The sequence below is a fragment of the Ranitomeya variabilis genome, chromosome 2 (assembly GCF_051348905.1).
Source record: "Ranitomeya variabilis isolate aRanVar5 chromosome 2, aRanVar5.hap1, whole genome shotgun sequence".
In the NCBI taxonomy this organism is placed as follows: domain Eukaryota; kingdom Metazoa; phylum Chordata; class Amphibia; order Anura; family Dendrobatidae; genus Ranitomeya; species Ranitomeya variabilis.
The window spans coordinates 482080431-482101261 of record NC_135233.1 but is presented as its reverse complement, the minus strand read 5'-3'; the positions used below and the strand labels follow the sequence as shown (position 1 = coordinate 482101261).

Here is a 20831-nt window from a genome sequence, read left to right as displayed (position 1 = left end):
GGGGGTATCCCTCTGGTTGCGGATATCCCCCAGATGTTCCCCTACCCGTCTGCGAAGTTCACGTGTAGTTTTGCCAATATAAGAGATGCCACAGGTACATACAGCCCGGTACACTACCCCTTTAGACTTACAATTGATGAATTCCTTGATGGTATATGTTTTCTGAGTACGAATGTTATGGAATTCCTTAGCCACCTGTATTGATTCACATGCAATACATCTACCACACTTGTAGCAGCCCCTAGGTCTATTGGGCAGCCAGGTGGAGTGAACAGGCGTAGTGAGATGACTGTGTACCAGTCGGTCCCCTAGTGTTTTGCACTTTCTGTAGGTCACCTGAGGTACCGTACCAACCGCCTCCCTAAGGTCCTCATCCATCGCTAGGATACCCCAGTGCTTGTTAAGAATGGCTCTAACCAGAGGGGCCCCATTGTCGAATGCACAGACCATTCTGATGGTATTGGAGTTATTATTCTCCCTCCTTCGTGGTACCAGAAGATCATTTCTGACCCTCGTCACAGCATGCTGATATGCCTCCCTCAGCACCCGATCAGGGTACCCTCTCTCCAAAAACCTGGATCTGAGGTCTCTAGCTTTGATCCTAAAATCAACCTCATCAGAGCAGTTCCTCCTCAGGCGGAGATATTGGCCCTTAGGGATGCCTTTTTTGAGGGAGTATGGATGATGACTATCCCATCTCAATACAGAGTTCGTGGAGGTAGGTTTTCTGAAAATTGTGGTATCAAGACCATCCCGCTATTTTTAGAAATCAGGATATCAAGGAATGGCAAACTTTTTTCTTCCAGCTCAGAGGTAAATCTTAAACCCAGATTGTTTTGATTTAGTGATGACAAGAATTCATGGAAGGTATCCTTAGTACCCTTCCACAAAACAAACACATCGTCTATATAACGGACCCAAAGGTCAATATAGACGGTAAAGTGTTCATTAGCCTCGGTGAATATGGTAGTGTCCTCCCACCAGCCCAGGAACAAGTTGGCGTAGCTAGGTGCACATGGGCTGCCCATAGCAGTGCCCCTGAGCTGGTGGAGGACCTTCCCGTCAAATAGGAAATAGTTGTTGTGGAGGACATAATCAAGAAGGGTCAGCAAAAACTCATTATGAGGGACGAATTGTTGTCCCCTCGTCCTCAAAAGATACTGTACCCCCTGTATCCCACAATCATGTGGGATAGAGGAGTACAGTGACTCCACGTCAATACTTGCTAAAAACGACCCAGGTTCAACAGAAATCCCTTCAAGTCTGCGCAATAGGTCCATGGTATCCCTGATATACGATGGAAGGGATATCACAAATGGTCTGAGAATCTGATCAATATAGATACCCGCATTCTGGCAGATACTGCCTATCCCAGACACAATCGGTCTCCCCTTTAAGGGGGCCGTGCCTTTGTGAACTTTTGGGAGGGTATAGAATGTAGCCGTGGTCGGGTGCTGAGGGAGGAGGAAATAATATTCCTCTTGGCTTATTAGGTTATCAGCTTTTGCTTTTTGTAGAATATTTTCAAGATCCCTCATACACCGTGCTGCTGGATTCTGCAAAACCCGAGCATAAGTGGTCTGATCATTTAGTAGGGTAAGACACATATCCTTGTATTGTTCCACATCCATCACTACCACGTTGCCCCCCTTGTCAGAGGGCTTAAAGATAACAGTATTATCCATTTCCAAATTATGGAGTGCTGTAATCTGCGCTTTAGTAAGGTTGTGCCTTGATTTATTACCCGTAAGCTGTTTGATATCCCTAGTAGCCAAATTAAGGAAAACGTCAATAGCTGACACGTCCGCCACCACCGGTGCCATCCTTCTACTTGGGTTCCTCAATTGTGTAAATGGGCCCAACCCCCTTGAAGTTTGAGGTATAGACTCAAGACCCGCTAGTAGTTGGATGTCTTGTATCATATCAAGAGGGATCCCCAAGTCAGCTGCAGTTTTTTTGTCCTTCTGCTTAAAGAGTTTATGCCACCTTAATCTCCTGACAAAGAGATGTAAATCTTTTACCATGTCGAAGACAGCAAAATCAGTGGTTGGTATAAAAGAGAGTCCTTTGGACAGAACCGACATTTCTATACCGTTAAGGTTTCTACTAGACAAATTAATGACCTGTGGAGCTAATCCCTGTTGTACGTGTTGTGACTCCTCAATTGGTAGGGACGGTCTAAAAAACCGGGCCTTGGTGTGGCGGAATGATATCTACCTCCTCTCTGATAGCCCCTATTTCTCCCTCGTTGTCGTCCTCTGGATGGTCCGGCCCTGCCCTCAGTATCAGACAGGTCCATCTCTGTAGAAGAAAAGTCCGTCTCTCTGTCCCCCCTCTCCTGTCGTTCCGCCACCACCTGGTAAATTTTATTGTCCTTAAAGTCTTGTAGGTCTCTAAGATATTGTTTGTGTTTCCTTTCCTTGAGATTATACTGGAATTTTTCAATCGTATTCTGTAACTGACTCTCCTTAGTAACAAAATCGCTTTTTGTACTAAATTTTTTTGTAATCTCAATTTGATCTTTAAGTTTGAGATTCAGTCTTTCCAGGTTGGCCTTTTCCTCGCTCACCAATAACTGCATAAGTCTAAGGGAACTGGAGGTAGCCTCTTTTTCCCACAGACTCATAAGTTGCGGTGTTCTACAACGTGCAGCCGGTAATAGTGAGATCCGGAGCCCCCTGGGTACAATGTTATTTGCTAAGTAGTTCTCAAGGCTTTGCAACTCCCACCATGAAACTATCTGTTCTTTATAGGTTCTGGTGAGATCCTTAAAGACCGTATTATAAGTAGGTGTATACTTCTTCTGAGCAAAGGTCTTTTCAGAGAAGATATCCTTGGCTTCTGTCAGCCACAAGTCAGTGTCTGGCCCTGCCGCCAAAAAACCAGCCATAACAAAACTGATAATATAGATACACAGCTGCAGCTTGGAAAACCAAACTGTTGCACAACTCTTGAGGAAAACAGTTAATATCAGCTTGAAGAGTGTAACCCAATATATATTAATACATAACTTTTAATAACCTCATTAACATAGGACATACAAAGAAACAAAAAAGTGCTCACGCCGATAACAGTGCAGATAAAAAACTGGTTGGATCTCACCAATTGCAGACTAGGGAAACCCACGTAGATGATAGAGGGTCCCAGGGAGGGTCCAGAAGAGATGGAGAAATGTGTGAGGGGGTGGAAACCTATTTGCTACTCCCCTGTCGTGCCCCAGCATTTACTCCTGTCCTAACAAGGACAGGCCCAAATGAGCCTTAAACTGGACACCCCCCACCAAATGTGTAGTGATAAAAGCCTCCCAACGCGTTTCTTCTCCGATCACGGAGATTCATCAGGGGAGTTCAAAAAATCCATGAGCTCCATTTAGCCCAAATACACAGCATTGAGGATATCAGCAGTGGCTGTATGTCCTCTGGTAATCAGAGAGATTTTGTGTGGCCTTCTGTTATGCCCCCAATGGCAGAGGATCTCAGTGGTTACAACAAAGTCTGCAAACACAAAAAAACAGCTCATAGGGAAGTGGTAACTAGGCTGACCGTATACCTGATCCTAGCACAACAACTAGCAATAGCCGGGGAACGTACCTACGTTGATTCTAGACGTCTCGCGCCAGCCGGAGAACTAACTAACCCTATAAGGGAAAATAAGACCTTTCTTGCCTCCAGAGAAAAGACCCCAAAGTTGGATACAAGCCCCCAACAAATAATAACGGTGAGGTAAGAAGAAAAGACAAACGTAAGAATGAACTAGGTTTTAGCAAAGAGAGGCCCACTGACTAATAGCAGAATATAGGAAGATGACTTATACGGTCAGCAAAAGACCCTATCAAAATATCCATGCTGAATATTCAAGAACCCCCGAACCGACTAACGGTGTGGGGGGAGAATATCAGCCCCCTAGAGCTTCCAGCAATATCAGGAATCACATTTTGTACAAGCTGGACAAAAATTAGAACAATGCAAATAACCAAAAATAAGGAAGCAGGACTTAGCTTATCTTGCAAAGAACCAGGACCAGCAGACAGGAGCAAACAGAAAAGAACTGATTACAACGATGCCAGGCACCAGACTGAGAATCCAGGAAGTTTAAATAGCAACACCCCTGGCCTAACGAACCAGGTGGGTACCAAGCTGGGGAAAGACAATCCCAGTGTCATACCACTAGTGACCACAAGAGGGAGCCAAAAAGTATAGTTCACAACAGTACCCCCCCTTTAAGGAGGGGTCACCGAACCCTCACCAAGACCACCAGGGCGATCAGGATGAGCAGCGTGAAAGGCACGAACCAAATCGGCCGCATGAACATCAGAGGCGACCACCCAGGAATTATCCTCCTGACCACAGCCCTTGCATTTGACCAGATACTGAAGCCTCCATCTAGAGAGACGAGAATCCAAGATCTTCTCCACCACGTACTCCAACTCGCCCTCAACCAACACCGGAGCAGGAGGCTCAACAGAAGGAACCACAGGCACAACGTACCGCCGCAACAAAGACCTATGGAACACGTTGTGAATGGCAAACGACACGGGAAGATCCAAACGAAAGGACACTGGATTAAGGATTTCCAAAATCTTATAAGGACTGATGAAGCGAGGAGAGGAGACCTTCATAGGAACAAACCGAGAAGACAGCCATACCAAATCCCCAACACGAAGTCGGGGACCCACACCGCAGCGGCGGTTGGCAAAACGCTGAGCCTTCTCCTGTGACAACTTTAAGTTGTCCACCACATGATTACAAATCTGCTGCAACCTATCCACCACGGAATCCACCCCAGGACAGTCAGAAGGCTCAACATGTCCCGAGGAAAAACGAGGATGAAAACCAGAGTTGCAGAAAAATGGCGAAACCAAAGTAGCGGAACTAGCCCGATTATTAAGGGCAAACTCAGCCAATGGCAAGAAGGTCACCCAATCATCCTGATCTGCAGAAACAAAACACCTCAAAAAAGCCTCTAGTGTCTGATTAGTTCGCTCCGTTTGGCCATTAGTCTGAGGATGAAAGGCAGATGAAAATGACAAATCAATGCCCATCTTAGAACAAAAGGATCGCCAGAACCTGGACACAAACTGGGATCCTCTGTCAGACACGATATTCTCAGGAATGCCGTGCAAACGAACCACATTCTGAAAGAACAAAGGAACCAGATCGGAAGAGGAAGGCAACTTAGGCAAGGACACCAAATGGACCATCACACACCACCCAGATGACAGACATTCCTTGAGACACCGGAAGATCTGAAATGAAATCCGTGGAAATGTGTGTCCAAGGCCTCTTCGGGACAGGCAAGGGCAAAAGCAACCCGCTGGCACGAGAACAGCAAGGCTTAGCCCGAGCACAAGTCCCACAGGACTGCACAAATGACCGCACATCCCGTGACAAGGAAGGCCACCAAAAGGACCTAGCTACCAAATCTCTGGTGCCAAAAATCCCCGGATGCCCTGCCAACACCGAGGAATGAACCTCGGAAATGACTCTGCTGGTCCATTTATCAGGAACAAACAGTCTGTCAGGTGGACAAGAGTCAGGTCTACCAGTCTGAAATCTCTGCAACACACGTCGCAAATCAGGAGAAATGGCCGACAAGATTACTCCCTCTTTAAGAATACCAGCTGGCTCTGAGACTCCAGGAGAGTCAGGCACAAAGCTCCTAGAAAGAGCATCAGCCTTCACATTCTTCGAACCAGGCAGGTACGAGACCACAAAGTCAAAACGGGAGAAAAACAATGACCAACAAGCCTGTCTAGGATTCAGGCGTTTAGCAGACTCGAGATACATCAGATTTTTGTGATCAGTCAAGACCACCACACGATGCTTAGCACCCTCGAGCCAATGACGCCACTCCTCAAATGCCCACTTCATGGCCAACAACTCCTGATTCCCAACATCATAGTTCCGCTCAGCAGGCGAAAACTTCCTAGAAAAAAAAGCACATGGTCTCATTACAGAGCAACCAGAGCCTCTCTGCGACAAAACAGCCCCTGCACCGATCTCAGAAGCATCCACTTCAAACTGAAAGGGAAGTGAGACATCAGGCTGACACAAAACAGGCGCCAAAGTAAACCGGCGCTTCAGCTCTTGGAAGGCCTCCACGGCTGCAGGAGCCCAATTAGCAACATCAGAACCTTTCTTGGTCATATCCGTCAAAGGTTTAACAACGCTAGAGAAGTTAGCGATAAAACGACGGTAGAAGTTAGCAAAACCCAAGAACTTCTGAAGACTCTTAACAGACGTGGGTTGAGTCCAATCATGAATAGCTCGGACCTTGACTGGGTCCATCTCCACAGCAGAAGGGGAGAAAATAAAACCCAAAAAGGGAACCTTCTGCACTCCAAAGAGACACTTTGAGCCCTTCACAAACAAAGCATTCTCACGCAAAACCTGAAACACCATCCTGACCTGCTTTATATGAGAGTCCCAATCATCTGAAAAAACCAGAATATCATCCAGATAAACAATCATAAATTTATCCAGATACTTCCGGAAGATGTCATGCATAAAGGACTGAAACACTGAAGGAGCATTAGAGAGCCCAAAAGGCATCACCAAGTACTCAAAATGACCTTCGGGCGTATTAAATGCAGTTTTCCATTCATCTCCCTGCTTAATGCGCACAAGGTTGTACGCACCACGAAGATCTATCTTGGTGAACCACCTGGCACCCTTAATCTGGGCAAACAAGTCCGACAATAGAGGCAAAGGATACTGAAATTTAACAGTGATTTTATTCAGAAGCCGATAGTCTATACAAGGTCTCAAAGATCCGTCCTTCTTGGCCACAAAAAAGAATCCCGCACCAAGAGGGGAAGAGGATGTACGAATATGCCCCTTCTCCAAAGACTCCTTGATATAAGAACGCATTGCGGCATGCTCAGGTACAGACAGATTAAATAATCTTCCCTTAGGAAATTTACTACCCGGAATCAAATCTATAGCGCAGTCACAGTCCCTATGAGGAGGAAGAACACTGGACCTGGACTCACTGAATACATCCTGATAGTCAAACAAATACTCAGGAACTTCTGAAGGAGTAGAGGAAGCAATAGACACCGGCGGGGAATCGCAATGAATTCCCTGACAGCCCCAACTTGACACAGACATAGCCCTCCAATCCAAAACTGGATTATGGGTCTGTAACCATGGCAGACCCAAAACGACCAAATCATGCATTTTATGCAGAACAAGAAAACGAATCACCTCCCGATGTTCAGGAGTCGTGCACATGGTCACTTGTGTCCAAAACTGCGGCTTATTTTCCGCCAATGGCGTAGCATCAATTCCTCTAAGAGGGATAGGATTTACTAAAGGCTCCAGAACAAAACCACAGCGCTTGGCAAACGACAAGTCCATAAGGCTACTTTCACACTAGCGTTAACTGCAATACGTCGTAAATGCGTCATTTTGCCGAAAATACGCATCCGGCAAAAGTTCTTGCTGGATACGTTTTTTCGTCATAGACTAACATTAGCGACGCATTTGCGACGCATTGCCAAACGTCGCGTCCGTTTTGCGACGCTTGGGCGTGTGGTAGCGGACCGTCGGGAGAAAAAAACGTTACATGTAACGTTTTTTGCTCACGACGGTCCGCTTTTTCCGACCGCGCATGCGCGGCCGGAACTCCGCCCCCACCTCCCCGCACTTCCCCGCACCTCACAATGGGGCAGCGGATGCGTTGGAAAAATACATCCGCTGCCCCCGTTGTGCGGCGGAGACCACGCTAGCGTCGGGAACGTCGGCCCGACGCACAGCGACAGGTCTTTCCCGACGCTAGTGTGAAAGTAGCCTTAGACTCAGGGCAGCACCTGAATCCACAAACGCCATAACAGGGTAGGAAGACAATGAGCAAATTAAAGTCACAGACAAAATAAATTTAGGTTGCAAATTACCAATGGCGACAGGACTAACAACCCTTGTTAGGCGTTTAGAGCATGCTGATATAACATGTGTAGAATCACCACAGTAAAAACACAACCCATTCTGACGTCTATGATTTTTCCGTTCGATTCTAGTCTGAATTCTATCACATTGCATTAAATCAGGTGTCTGTTCAGACAACACCACCAGAGAATTAGCGGCTTTGCGCTCCCGCAAACGCCGGTCAATCTGAATAGCCAGCGCCATAGAATCATTCAGACTTGTAGGAATGGAGAAACCCACCATCACATTCTTAATGGCTTCAGAAAGGCCATTTCTGAAATTTGCGGCCAGAGCACACTCATTCCATTGAGTAAGCACGGACCATTTCCGAAATTTTTGGCAATACACTTCAGCTTCATCCTGGCCCTGAGAGATAGCCAGCAAAGTTTTTTCTGCCTGAATTTCAAGATTGGGCTCCTCATAAAGCAATCCGAGCGCCAGAAAAAACGCATCAATATTTGCCAATGCCGGATCTCCTGGCGCCAACGAGAAAGCCCAATCCTGAGGGTCGCCACGCAAAAAGGAGATAACAATTTTAACTTGCTGAGCTGAGTCTCCAGACAAACGAGGTCTCAAAGATAGAAACAATTTACAATTATTCCTAAAATTCCTAAATTTAAATCGATCTCCAGAGAACAGCTCAGGAATAGGTATTTTAGGTTCTGACATAGGACTACTAGTAACAAAATCCTGAATGCCCTGCACACGAGCAGCAAGCTGATCCACACTAGTAATCAGAGTCTGGACATTCATGTCTGCAGCAAAGCTTAAAGCCACACAGAGAAAAAGGGGAGGAAGAAAAAAAAAAAAAACCTCAGAATTTCCTTTCTTTTAATCCCACTTCTGCAATGCATTAACTATTCACTTAGGCCTGGCATACTGTTATGACCCCAATGGCAGAGGATCTCAGAGGTTACAACAAAGTCTGCAAACACAAAAAACCAGCTCATTAGGAAGTGGTAACTAGGCTGACCGTATACCTGATCCTAGCACAACAACTAGCAATAGCCGGGGAACGTACCTACGTTGATTCTAGACGTCTCGCGCCAGCCGGAGAACTAACTAACCCTATAAGGGAAAATAAGACCTTTCTTGCCTCCAGAGAAAAGACCCCAAAGTTGGATACAAGCCCCCAACAAATAATAACGGTGAGGTAAGAAGAAAAGACAAACGTAAGAATGAACTAGGTTTTAGCAAAGAGAGGCCCACTGACTAATAGCAGAATATAGGAAGATGACTTATATGGTCAGCAAAAAACCCTATCAAAATATCCACGCTGAATATTCAAGAACCCCCGAACCGACTAACGGTGTGGGGGGAGAATATCAGCCCCCTAGAGCTTCCAGCAATATCAGGAATCACATTTTTTACAAGCTGGACAAAAATTAGAACAATGCAAATAACCAAAAATAAGGAAGCAGAACTTAGCTTATCTTGCAAAGAACCAGGACCAGCAGACAGGAGCAAACAGAAATGAACTGAATACAACGATGCCAGGCACCAGACTGAGAATCCAGGAAGTTTAAATAGCAACACCCCTGGCCTAACGAACCAGGTGGGTACCAAGCTGGGGAAAGACAATCCCAGTGTCATACCACTAGTGACCACAAGAGGGAGCCAAAAAGTATAGTTCACAACAGCCTTCTGCCACAATCGGTGAGTGGACCAGAAGTGACACCCGCTGTCTGTTTATAAAGATAATGGGCCACAACCCCCCAGGAAGTGAGAATAAACAGCCCCCTTTGTCATTCCCCCATGACTCACTGTGTCTCGCTGCGCTCCACAGTCCTGGAACGCACGCCGGTCCCACACTGATGCCTAACATCCGGCCGCCGCTTATTCCCAGCGTGCCGGATGACCGGAAGTGCCCTGCTGCGCTCCACACTCCTGGAACCCACGCCGGTACTATACTACTGCCTAACATCCGGCCATCGCTTGTGCCCAGCGTGCCAGATGACCGGAAGTACCTAACTGCGCTCCATACTCATGGAGCGCACGCCGGTCTGCTGCATAACATCCGGCCACCGCTTATGCCCAGTGTGCCGAATGGCCGGAAGTACCGGCGCCATTTTGGAAAAACACCTTCCGATGCGACGATATCCATATGTGTTCCAGAGAGGAACGCACAGCGTGACGCCAAGGTATATGCGCCTTACTAGACCTATGACTGGTGGTACCTCGCTGTTGCTATGTGCTCCGGCCAGGAACACCATAGCGAGATAGCCCTGAGAGTATATACGCCGCCATCCGTCTAGTCAGGAGGCGCCGCTGATAAAAAACAATACCAAACGGTGGCAAAGCTTGAAAGATGGTACAATGGTAAAATAATCCAGACATAGCGGTACAGTAGTAAGGATGGTGCAATGCAAGACACTTTACTCATAACCTTAAAAATCAAATGGGGGCAGAGCAATGTACAGACACAGCGATACAGGGATACATATGGTGCAATAAAAAACACATTACCCCAAGCCTAAAGTCCCCTGCGGGCAAAGGACGTTTCATTGGCGGCATTTACTGTAAGGCATTTATATACCATAAAATGCCAATAATTTCCATAGTCATCCGTACTCTTAGTATGCCCTAAATTACTGGAAGTGTCCAAATAAGCTAATATGTGTAACTAGTGAGTACACATCACATCGGGAATTAGTATAGAGGCAGGGATGGGGGAAAAGGAGGGTTATTACGTCAAAGTCGACACATGCCCAAAAAGAAGCTGGTAACATAAGATAACAGCAATAAAATTACTCATATGTCCAAAAGTAGATATATGAATCCCTAATAAACTGGAAAGTATCCCGATGTAAATAGCAATGTTTATAGCCCATCGGTACCAGTCTTATTCAGGAGAGGGAAACCAAAGAGCAAAATAGTGATCCTGCCCCGTCAATTTGCAGATGTTTTGTTTACTACAACCGTTTTAAAGGACTGGTCCAGACACTGATATGCATCCATAAGAGTAGTAGTGGGTAGACGCAAATATAAGGATATTAGAGTAAAGGACATATGATAGACAGACCACAGGAGAGAGGTAACATACTAAATCGGGGATACGTGTGACCGAAGAGATGACCCCTTGAGGTACATGCCAGACCTACAAAAAACAGCCAAAATTGAGCTGTTCATTAAGTCCATGCGGATGACAGGTGTCCAACAAAAAAATCCATCTTGCCTCTCTTTGTAACAAGATTTTGTCAAAGTCACCTCCCCTGGGTGGAGAGGACACCTTGTCAATCCCCATGAAGCCGATAACCTTTACATCTCCACCATGCTGAGTGTTAACATGCCTGGCAATGGGGGTATCCCTCTGGTTGCGGATAAGGTTATGAGTAAAGTGTCTTGCATTGCACCATCCTTACTACTGTACCGCTATGTCTGGATTATTTTACCATTGTACCATCTTTCAAGCTTTGCCACCGTTTGGTATTGTTTTTTATCAGCGGCGCCTCCTGACTAGACGGATGGCGGCATATATACTCTCAGGGCTATCTCGCTATGGTGTTCCTGGCCGGAGCACATAGCAACTGCGAGGTACCGCCAGTCATAGGTCTAGTAAGGCGCATATACCTTGGCATCACGCTGTGCGTTCCTCTCTGGAACGCATATGGATATCGTCGCACCGGAAGGTGTTTTTCCAAAATGGCGCCGGTACTTCCGGCCATTCGGCACGCTGGGCATAAGCGGTGGCCGGATGTTATGCAGCAGACCGGCGTGCGCTCCATGAGTATGGAGCGCAGTTAGGTACTTCCGGTCATCTGGCACACTGGGCACAAGCGATGGCCGGATGTTAGGCAGTAGTATAGTACCGGCTTGCGTTCCAGGAGTGTGGAGCGCAGCAGGGCACTTCTGGTCATCCGGCACGCTGGGAATAAGCAGCGGCCGGATGTTAGGCATCAGTGTGGGACCGGTGTGCGTTCCAGGACTGTGGAGCGTAGCGAGACACAGTGAGTCATGGGGGAATGACACAGGGGGCTGTTTATTCTCACTTCCTGGGGGGTTGTGGCCCATTATCTTTATAAACAGACAGCAGGTGTCACTTCTGGTCCACTCACCGATTGTGGCAGACGGCCACACAAAATCTCTCTGATTACCAGAGGACATACAGCCACTGCTGATATCCTCAATGCTGTGTATTTGGGCTAAATGGAGCTCATGGATTTTTTGAACTCCCCTGATGAATCTCCGTGATTGGAGAAGAAACGCGTTGGGAGGCGTTTATCACTACACATTTGGTGGGGGGTGTCCAGTTTAAGGCTCATTTGGGCCTGTCCTTGTTATGACAGGAGTAAATGCTGGGGCACGACAGGGGAGTAGCAAATAGGTCTCCACCCCCTCACACATTTCTCCATCTCTTCTGGACCCTCCCTGGGACCCTCTATCATCTACGTGGGTTTCCCTAGTCTGCAATTGGTGAGATCCAACCAGTTTTTTATCTGCACTATTATCGGCGTGAGCACTTTTTTGTTTCTTTGTATGTCCTATTTTAATGAGGTTATTAAAAGTTATGTATTAATATATATTGGGTTACACTCTTCAAGCTGATATTCATTGAAGCCTCTACAATAACCCCACATCCTGCACTGCTGAGCTGGCTACTGACCTGGAACTATTTGGAAAGACCAGAAGATGCTGGGTTTGCTACGATACCTACAGCTAACAAAACCTATAAGTGACAAAATGAGCAAAAATCCTGCTGTAACTAAATGGGTACAAAGCAAAAGTGCATTTAAATAACACAGGGTTCTTAGTAATACTGTTTTTGATCAAAAATAACACAAAAGCCATCCCACCGTCAACAAGGAGACCCTGATCGGGATGGTCCTACACTGTCTAATATTAAAAACCTTGCCTTGTGTCAGAGTTGACCTCAGTGTGTGAATAAGGGCAGACAAAAGGACCGGGTCCCAACATGTGGACATCAGTCTGGGGAAGCCTTTAAATGTATTTACCAGCTCAGAAGAGGGAGGTCACACCCCTGCTTGCACAGAATGGAAAAGTACAAAGAAAAAACACAACAATTGAGCTTGGTTTAAGTTGTTATACATGCAGCACATAAACGCATGTTCCCATTGGCCATAAAGCATACAAAACCTACAAGAGACAAAATGAGCAAAAACCCTGCTGTAACTAAGTAAAAAGCAAAAGTGCATTTAAATATCAAAAGGTTCTTAGTAACACTGTTTTTGATCAAAAATAGCATAAAAGCCATCCCACCGTCAACAAGGTGACCCTGATCGGGATGGTCCAATGCTGTCTAACATTAAAAACCTTACTATGTGTCAGAGTTGACCTCAGTGTGTGAATAAGGGCAGATAAAAGGACAGGGTCCAACCTGTGGACACCAGTCTGAGGAAGCCTTTAAATGCATTTACCAGCTAAGAAGAGGGAGGCCACACCCCGGCTTGCACAGAATGCAAAAGTACAAAGGAAAAACAGGCTGGTGTCCACACATCGTCATAAAGTCGTATTAAAAATAAAAATAAAAATATAAACTTTTTTCTATGTTCAAAATACCTATCATAATCAAATAGAAAATAAATCAATAAATAGTCATATGAATTAATTAACATGAGAAAAAGGTAAAGAGTAGGAACATAATATATCTTATACCATATATCACAAAAATTAGAATAGCCATTTGGTATCCTGGCCCTTTTCATGCATTGAATATCCTGTTTTAAACAGCATGCATATTGTTCTGTCTTTCTGCCATTGTAATCTTATACTGAGAGAACAGTGGCTATCTAAGTAGCTGGAGGACTATGGAGACTCTCAAGTCAGTACTTTCCACAGAAAACATTGTTCATTTAAAATTACCACTTGCTGACCTATTTACAGGGGGGGCCATTTATATGGATACACCTAAATAAAATGGGAATGGTTGGTGATATCAACTTCCTGTTTGTGGCACATTAGTATATGGGAGGGGGAAAACTTTTCAAGATGGGTGGTGACTAGTGATGAGCAAATATACTCATTACTCGAGATTTCCTGAGCACATTTGGGTGTCCTCCGAGTATTTGTAAGTGCTCGGAGATTTAGTTTTCCTTGCAGGAGCTGAATGAGTTACATCTATTAGCCAGCTTAATTACATGTGGGGATTCCCTAGCAACCAGGCAACCCTCACATGTACTTATGCTGGCTAGTAGCTGTAAATCATTCAGCTGCGGCAATGAAAACTAAATCTCCGAGAACTAACAAATACTCGGAGGACACCCGAGCAAGCTCAGGAAATCTCGAGTAACGAGTATATTCGCTCATCACTTTTGGTGACCATACCAGCCATTTTGAAGTCAGCCATTTTGGATCCAACTTTATTTTTTGTGTGTCAAAAGTTAGAGAAGAGGGTTGCATTGACAATCCAACACAATGGGCAGCACTTTGAACACATTTTGTAAGTGGTCATAAACTTGTAAATAACTCATGAAAGAATAAAGTTACGTTAAAACCAAGCACACCATTATTTTTCTTGTGAAATTCTCAATAAGATTGATGTGTCACATGACCCTCTTCCCATTGAAAAAAATAAAGTTGGATCCAAAATTGCTGACTTCAAAATGCCTTTTTTCTTCTCCACTGCAGTAGCCTTAAGCACTATGCACTTTCAAATAATTTGGTTTTAACCGGCCTACTGTTGGACACCATTTCTTGTTATATCTATGTAATTATATTTAGGCACAATATTTTCTGCTGCTACATTGTTAGTGGTCCCTGCTCAGCTGTGGTGCCATGATAATTTTTGGCCCACCACTGAGCGTTTTGGGCTTACTTTGTGTCTTTTAAAGTGTTTTTACCATTAATGTATTTTGATCCAATGATCTTTTTTGTACCCTATAGATCTGTGTGCACCCTCCCTTCTTATATGTTCTTTAACACAAAACAAATTAGATTTCTGCAGATTTTATGTAAAAAATGTTTTAAATATCTAATTGAAGCAATTATGATTTTATTTTGTAGACAACTCACTTACAGAGATAGAATTTGGAAATCTTCAAAAAGCTGATGCCCCAAATGAAAACTGTCCAGATCCAGCTGTTCCAGATTGGAGTGACTGTTCTGCATTGAATGTAACTATAATCTTTTGTTTTGCCCAGATGAAGTGTTAAAGATATGTCCTCCCTTAAATTTCCAATAACTTATGTAAGGCTAATCTTCACAGCAGTACCATCATGTCAGGCACAAAGGCCTTAAGCAGGCCAGATGCATTGGCAACACATCAGTACAATGTAATGGGGAATGATGTGCTCCCCAGCCTGGGCACATTAAATGCCATTGTCAGAGATTGTTAGCAGCATGTAAGTAGTTAACAGCAGCAAAAGGAGTTTGGCCCCACATGCTGCTGTCTGAGGCACAAGCTGGCATTAAGACAAAGCTCTTCTCCGTGAATTGAATGTTCCTCATTATGCTTTGGCGGCTTTCCAGTCCCCAGTGTATAATAAGCACAGATAGTAATAAATAATAAAGTAGGTCTGGTCGTATGTTCAGAACTCCAAGCCTAAAGTTAAAACATCAGAAATCTGTCTCACAATGGGGAAAGAAGAGGTGCGGAGAATTGGACGGAGAGCTGTGAGCAACAGTTTAACTTCTTTCTGGCTCTCTACAATTCATGTGGAGCGAATTACAAAAAATCAGTCCTCTGGAGAATACAGATTTTTGTAAAATTTGATTAGAATGCAATTGCATATAATTTCATTTGTAGAAAATAGGAAGCTTTAAGCCATGCCTCTAACTCACACTACAGTGAAAGATACACTGTGAGAGTTCACATTATATCGATTATACTCATGCAGCTATGACTTTATTACATTGGCTCTGACTGTTGCTGCATAAATACATCAGATCATTCCATTAACTACCATAATATGTTTTAAATTTGTCACATACATAGTGGCATGGCAGAATGTCGGTATTTGATTGCATTTTTATATTTTTTAGGACACCATATGTGAAATCATACTGGAAAGTGAAAATTTTGAAAATTGTCATGAACGGATTGATGTTCAGCCATATATTGAAGCTTGCAGGCAAGATTTCTGTAAATGTCTGGAAGTTGACCGAACATCCTGCATTTGTCAAACTATTGCTCAGTATTCCCACCAGTGCATTCTTCATAAAGGACAGCCACACAACTGGAGAAGTCTGGATTTTTGTCGTAAGTTTACACATTTTGCTGCTAAATAAATAAATAATTTTATAAATGAACAGTGAGATCCTCATCATAGGGTACACTAATGTGTAATTTGTGCATGCACATTAAATAGCACTAACCAAAGACTAGGGGGCTCTATTGTACCTTCTTAAAGGGAACTTGTCATGTCCCCAAATGCTATTAACCTGCAGATATAGGGCTAATCTGCAGGTTAATAGTGCTCTAAAGCTGTGTGGCCTCTGTACTGAAAGTACAGTTACCAGTAGGGAATTTACAGTATTCCTCATGGCAACCTCCGGCTTTCAGTATAAAGTGAGCAGTGGCTGTAACCACACCCTGACTGATAGTCGCTGCTGTACTGTAGACCATAGAGCCGGCTGTCAGTCAGTGCTGGCTGTGGTAACAGCTACCGCTCAATATGTACTGAACAATGACTGAAACCGCGCCTCTATGACTGAAAGCCAGAGGCTGCCAGGGGCCAGGGGACTACTATGAATTTCCTCCTCCCAGTAGCTCTTTCAGTGCGGTGGCCGCACATGTTTAGAATGCTATTAACCAGCAGATTAACTCAATATCTGCAGGTTAATAGTGTTTGGGACATGACAGGTTACCTTTAAGTATACAATTTTCAATAGTTTTATCCCTCTTTTGAGAAAAGAATATTATGACAGCTCCATGTGAAACCTTGAACACGAGGTATTAATTGCTTCTAGAGCACAATTCTTCTATAAATGTATACTGTATAAAGCCACCATATGGATATATACACAGTGACTATGGCTCCATAGAACAGAGTTTCCTTTAGGGGCCATTTATGCCTAGTACAGGCTCTGATATGTGTATGATAATTTAGGATGACAATGTTTTCACTAAGGGTACTTTGACATGCAGAAAGCAGATTAGTGATGCAATCAAGATTGGGAATTTGTGTTCACAAGAGGAATAATTCAGATGATCATTATTACATAAAAAAGACCTTTAAAGGGTTTGACCACTACTAGGACAAAACCTTCTTAAACTAAATGTTCTGCCCTGATAAAATAATGTAGCATATACTCACCTTCCGTGCTGGAGCCAATCCAGTGTGTCAGCACTCGTCCCTGGGCTGTGATGCGATGGAATGATACGTGATGCCACGCGTGACTGTCTCTGCCTTCTTCAGACAAACTGAACATGAAGAGGAAGTCTGGGCTGCAGCTGATCCCTGGCTTCCTCTTCATGAATCAAAACTGAGCTATACGTAGGCAGAAAGATTAACATGCTAAGTTTAGTTTATTATCAATATCAATTGTTGGAAAGCAGATGAGGATGGGATCTTAGCTGTCTAATAGGCTGCAAAAAACAACATTGAACTTTTCTCTTCTAGACCAATCTTGTCAACTAAACATGAACTACATGGAGTGTGGCTCACCTTGTGTGAACACCTGCTCGGATCCAGAAAGACAACTTGTGTGTGATGAACATTGTGTGGAAGGCTGCTTCTGTCCTCTGGGTCAGTGAGTTTTCTCTTCTTCAAAATGCTAGTCTCTAAAATATTCTTCTAAAGCTCACTCATTGAGACTTTTAGAATACTTTATGGAGTCTGTGTCTTCTTCATACACCGCCTCAAACATTATTTATATGAAGAAATGGTTATTGTGAATTTATTAATCTTTTTGTGACAGATTTAACATAAAAAGTTGCAAATTATGGTGCACTCCATATATGACTTTTCTTGTCACTCACCAGTTTTAGTGCCAAGAGATGTTATCGGGATTTACCAGAAGTGGGTAGAGTCTTCACTTTAAACAAATACTGGTTAGGAAATGATGCAAATTTGTTGTCAAATCTGCATCTGATTTTTAGTGTCAGAGCCATGTTTGAAGATGGCAAACTGCTCTGTTGTGCTGTAGTGTCTACACTATTTGTGTAGCATGGCCTCATACAAAGTAAATTGACGACTGGCTACAAAACTACAATAGGTGTACAACTACGGTGTATCAGGATAGTAGGCTTTCGTAGGCTTCACTTATTCACTTTTAAGGTTGTAAAATCTGTATATCAGGCGTAGATTTAATGTTATGATTTTAAGACATTTCAACATGCATTAATTGTATTAAGAGTCACTTGTATTATAATAAAAATAATTTCATTATTCTTAACATCAGTCTTGATAAATCTGCATTGTTGGCAGAGTGTTAATAGAGTGCATGAGCATTAGAAGAACAGCTGTTCAGCCTACAGATAATGAAGGTGTACTATTTGCAGCCACTTGATTAAATTAACCCATGAAGGATCATTCGACTTTGAAAGATCGCTCCATCTGGGCAAATTTACAGCGGGCCATACTTATTTATTTTTTTCTTTCTATTTACTATTTTTCATTTTTCATTTCCTTGGCTGATATCTTTCATAACCTTTTTTGTGTGTTCACTCTCCCACTATTCCATTTTGATAAGACACTCAAATATCTGCAGTCTGACCTTTGAGATATGAGTGTTTTCTCTAATTTAATCCTTTAAAACACCTTATGAAGTACATTGATGAACATCAATAAGACATATAACGTGAGATCTACAACTAACTGTCTGCCCCAGTGATGATTTAGGCAATTTTTAATAATGGTGCATTTTCACTGTTCAATTTTAGGACACAAGCAGCCAATCTCCTAATGACCTAGCAAGGCATTGATTTGTTGAGGAAAATAATTTTTAAGCCTTTTTAAAAATCATCTTTCTTGGCAGCACATCATCGTTTATCAACAAGACATGTGCTGCCAAGAACAATTAATTGGATGCTTTGTCTTAGCAGCTGATAATGCTTTGTGATACTGTACTGACATGGCTGCTACATACACAAAAATTCCCTACATGCTGAGCAGAGCTAAATATTCATGTTTCGACTGTACTGTCGATGAATGATCTGACAGTTATTACGCTGATCTCTAAGGACAGAGAATGAGCAAAGCTTCCATTGCCTTGGATAGCAGGAAGTTAAAAGAATATGGTTGCTTTGCACATACAGTGGGGCAAAAAAGTATTTAGTCAGTCAGCAATAGTGCAAGTTCCACCACTTAAAAAGATGAGAGGCGTCTGTAATTTACATCATAGGTAGACCTCAACTTTGGGAGACTAACTGAGAAAAAAAAATCCAGAAAATCACATTGTCTGTTTTTTTATCATTTTATTTGCATATTCTGGTGGAAAATAAGTATTTGGTCAGAAACAAACAATCAAGATTTCTGGCTCTCACAGACCTGTAACTTCTTCTTTAAGAGTCTCCTCTTTCCTCCACTCATTACCTGTAGTAATGGCACCTGTTTAAACTTGTTATCAGTATAAAAAGACACCTGTGCACACCCTCAAACAGTCTGACTCCAAACTCCACTATGGTGAAGACCAAAGAGCTGTCAAAGGACACCAGAAACAAAATTGTAGCCCTGCACCAGGCTGGGAAGACTGAATCTGGAATAGCCAACCAGCTTGGAGTGAAGAAATCAACAGTGGGAGCAATAATTAGAAAATGGAAGACATTCAAGACCACTGATAATCTCCCTCGATCTGGGGCTCCACGCAAAATCTCACCCCGTGGGGTCAGAATGATCACAAGAACTGTGAGCAAAAATCCCAGAACCACGCGGGGGGACCTAGTGAATGAACTGCAGAGAGCTGGGACCAATGAAACAAGGCCTACCATAAGTAACACACTACGCCACCATGGACTCAGATCCTGCAGTGCCAGACGTGTCCCACTGCTTAAGCCAGTACATGTCCGGGCCCGTCTGAAGTTTGCTAGAGAGCATTTGGATGATCCAGAGGAGTTTTGGGAGAATGTCCTATGGTCTGATGAAACCAAACTGGAACTGTTTGGTAGAAACACAACTTGTCGTGTTTGGAGGAAAAAGAATACTGAGTTGCATCCATCAAACACCATACCTACTGTAAAGCATGGTGGTGGAAACATCATGCTTTGGGGCTGTTTCTCTGCAAAGGGGCCAGGACGACTGATCCGGGTACATGAAAGAATGAATGGGGCCATGTATCGTGAGATTTTGAGTGCAAACCTCCTTCCATCAGCAAGGGCATTGAAGATGAAACGTGGCTGGGTATTTCAACATGACAATGATCCAAAACACACCGCCAGGGCAACGAAGGAGTGGCTTCGTAAGAAGCATTTCAAGGTCCTGGAGTGGCCTAGTCAGTCTCCAGATCTCAACCCTATAGAAAACCTTTGGAGGGAGTTGAAAGTCCGTGTTGCCAAGCGAAAAGCCAAAAACATCACTGCTCTAGAGGAGATCTGCATGGAGGAATGGGCCAACATACCAACAACAGTGTGTGGCAACCTCGTGAAGACTTACAGAAAACGTTTGACCTCTGTCATTGCCAACAAAGGATGTATTACAAAGTATTGAGATGAAATTTTGTTTCTGACCAAATACTTATTTTCCACCAGAATATGCAAATAAAATGATAAAAAAACAGACAATGTGATTTTCTGTATTTTTTTTTCTCAGTTTGTCTCCCATAGTTGAGGTCTACCTATGATGTAAATTACAGACGCCTCTCATCTTTTTAAGTGGTGGAACTTGCACTATTGCTGACTGACTAAATACTTTTTTGCCCCACTGTACATGAGACTGACATTATTGTGACTATTGCATAGTAAATATGCATCATGCAAGTTCAAAACTTGCAATCTAAGTTTTCAGGAGTAAGGGCTCTTTTCCATTTGCGAGAAACACGTCCGTGTCTCGCATGTGAAAACCAAGCTGTGGT

The 20831-nt window shown here is 43.7% G+C and overlaps 1 protein-coding gene across 1 annotated transcript in view; it reads left to right on the top strand.

Annotated features, from left to right (window-relative positions):
• Nucleotides 1-20831, top strand: part of LOC143803852 (mucin-5AC-like) — a 394146-nt gene that overhangs the window by 177248 nt on the left and 196067 nt on the right. The window contains exons 7-9 of the mRNA XM_077281617.1: nt 14886-14995; nt 15864-16080; nt 17444-17569. Of these exons, the coding sequence (XP_077137732.1) occupies nt 14886-14995; nt 15864-16080; nt 17444-17569 (453 nt within the window). The remainder of the gene's footprint in view (nt 1-14885; nt 14996-15863; nt 16081-17443; nt 17570-20831) is intronic.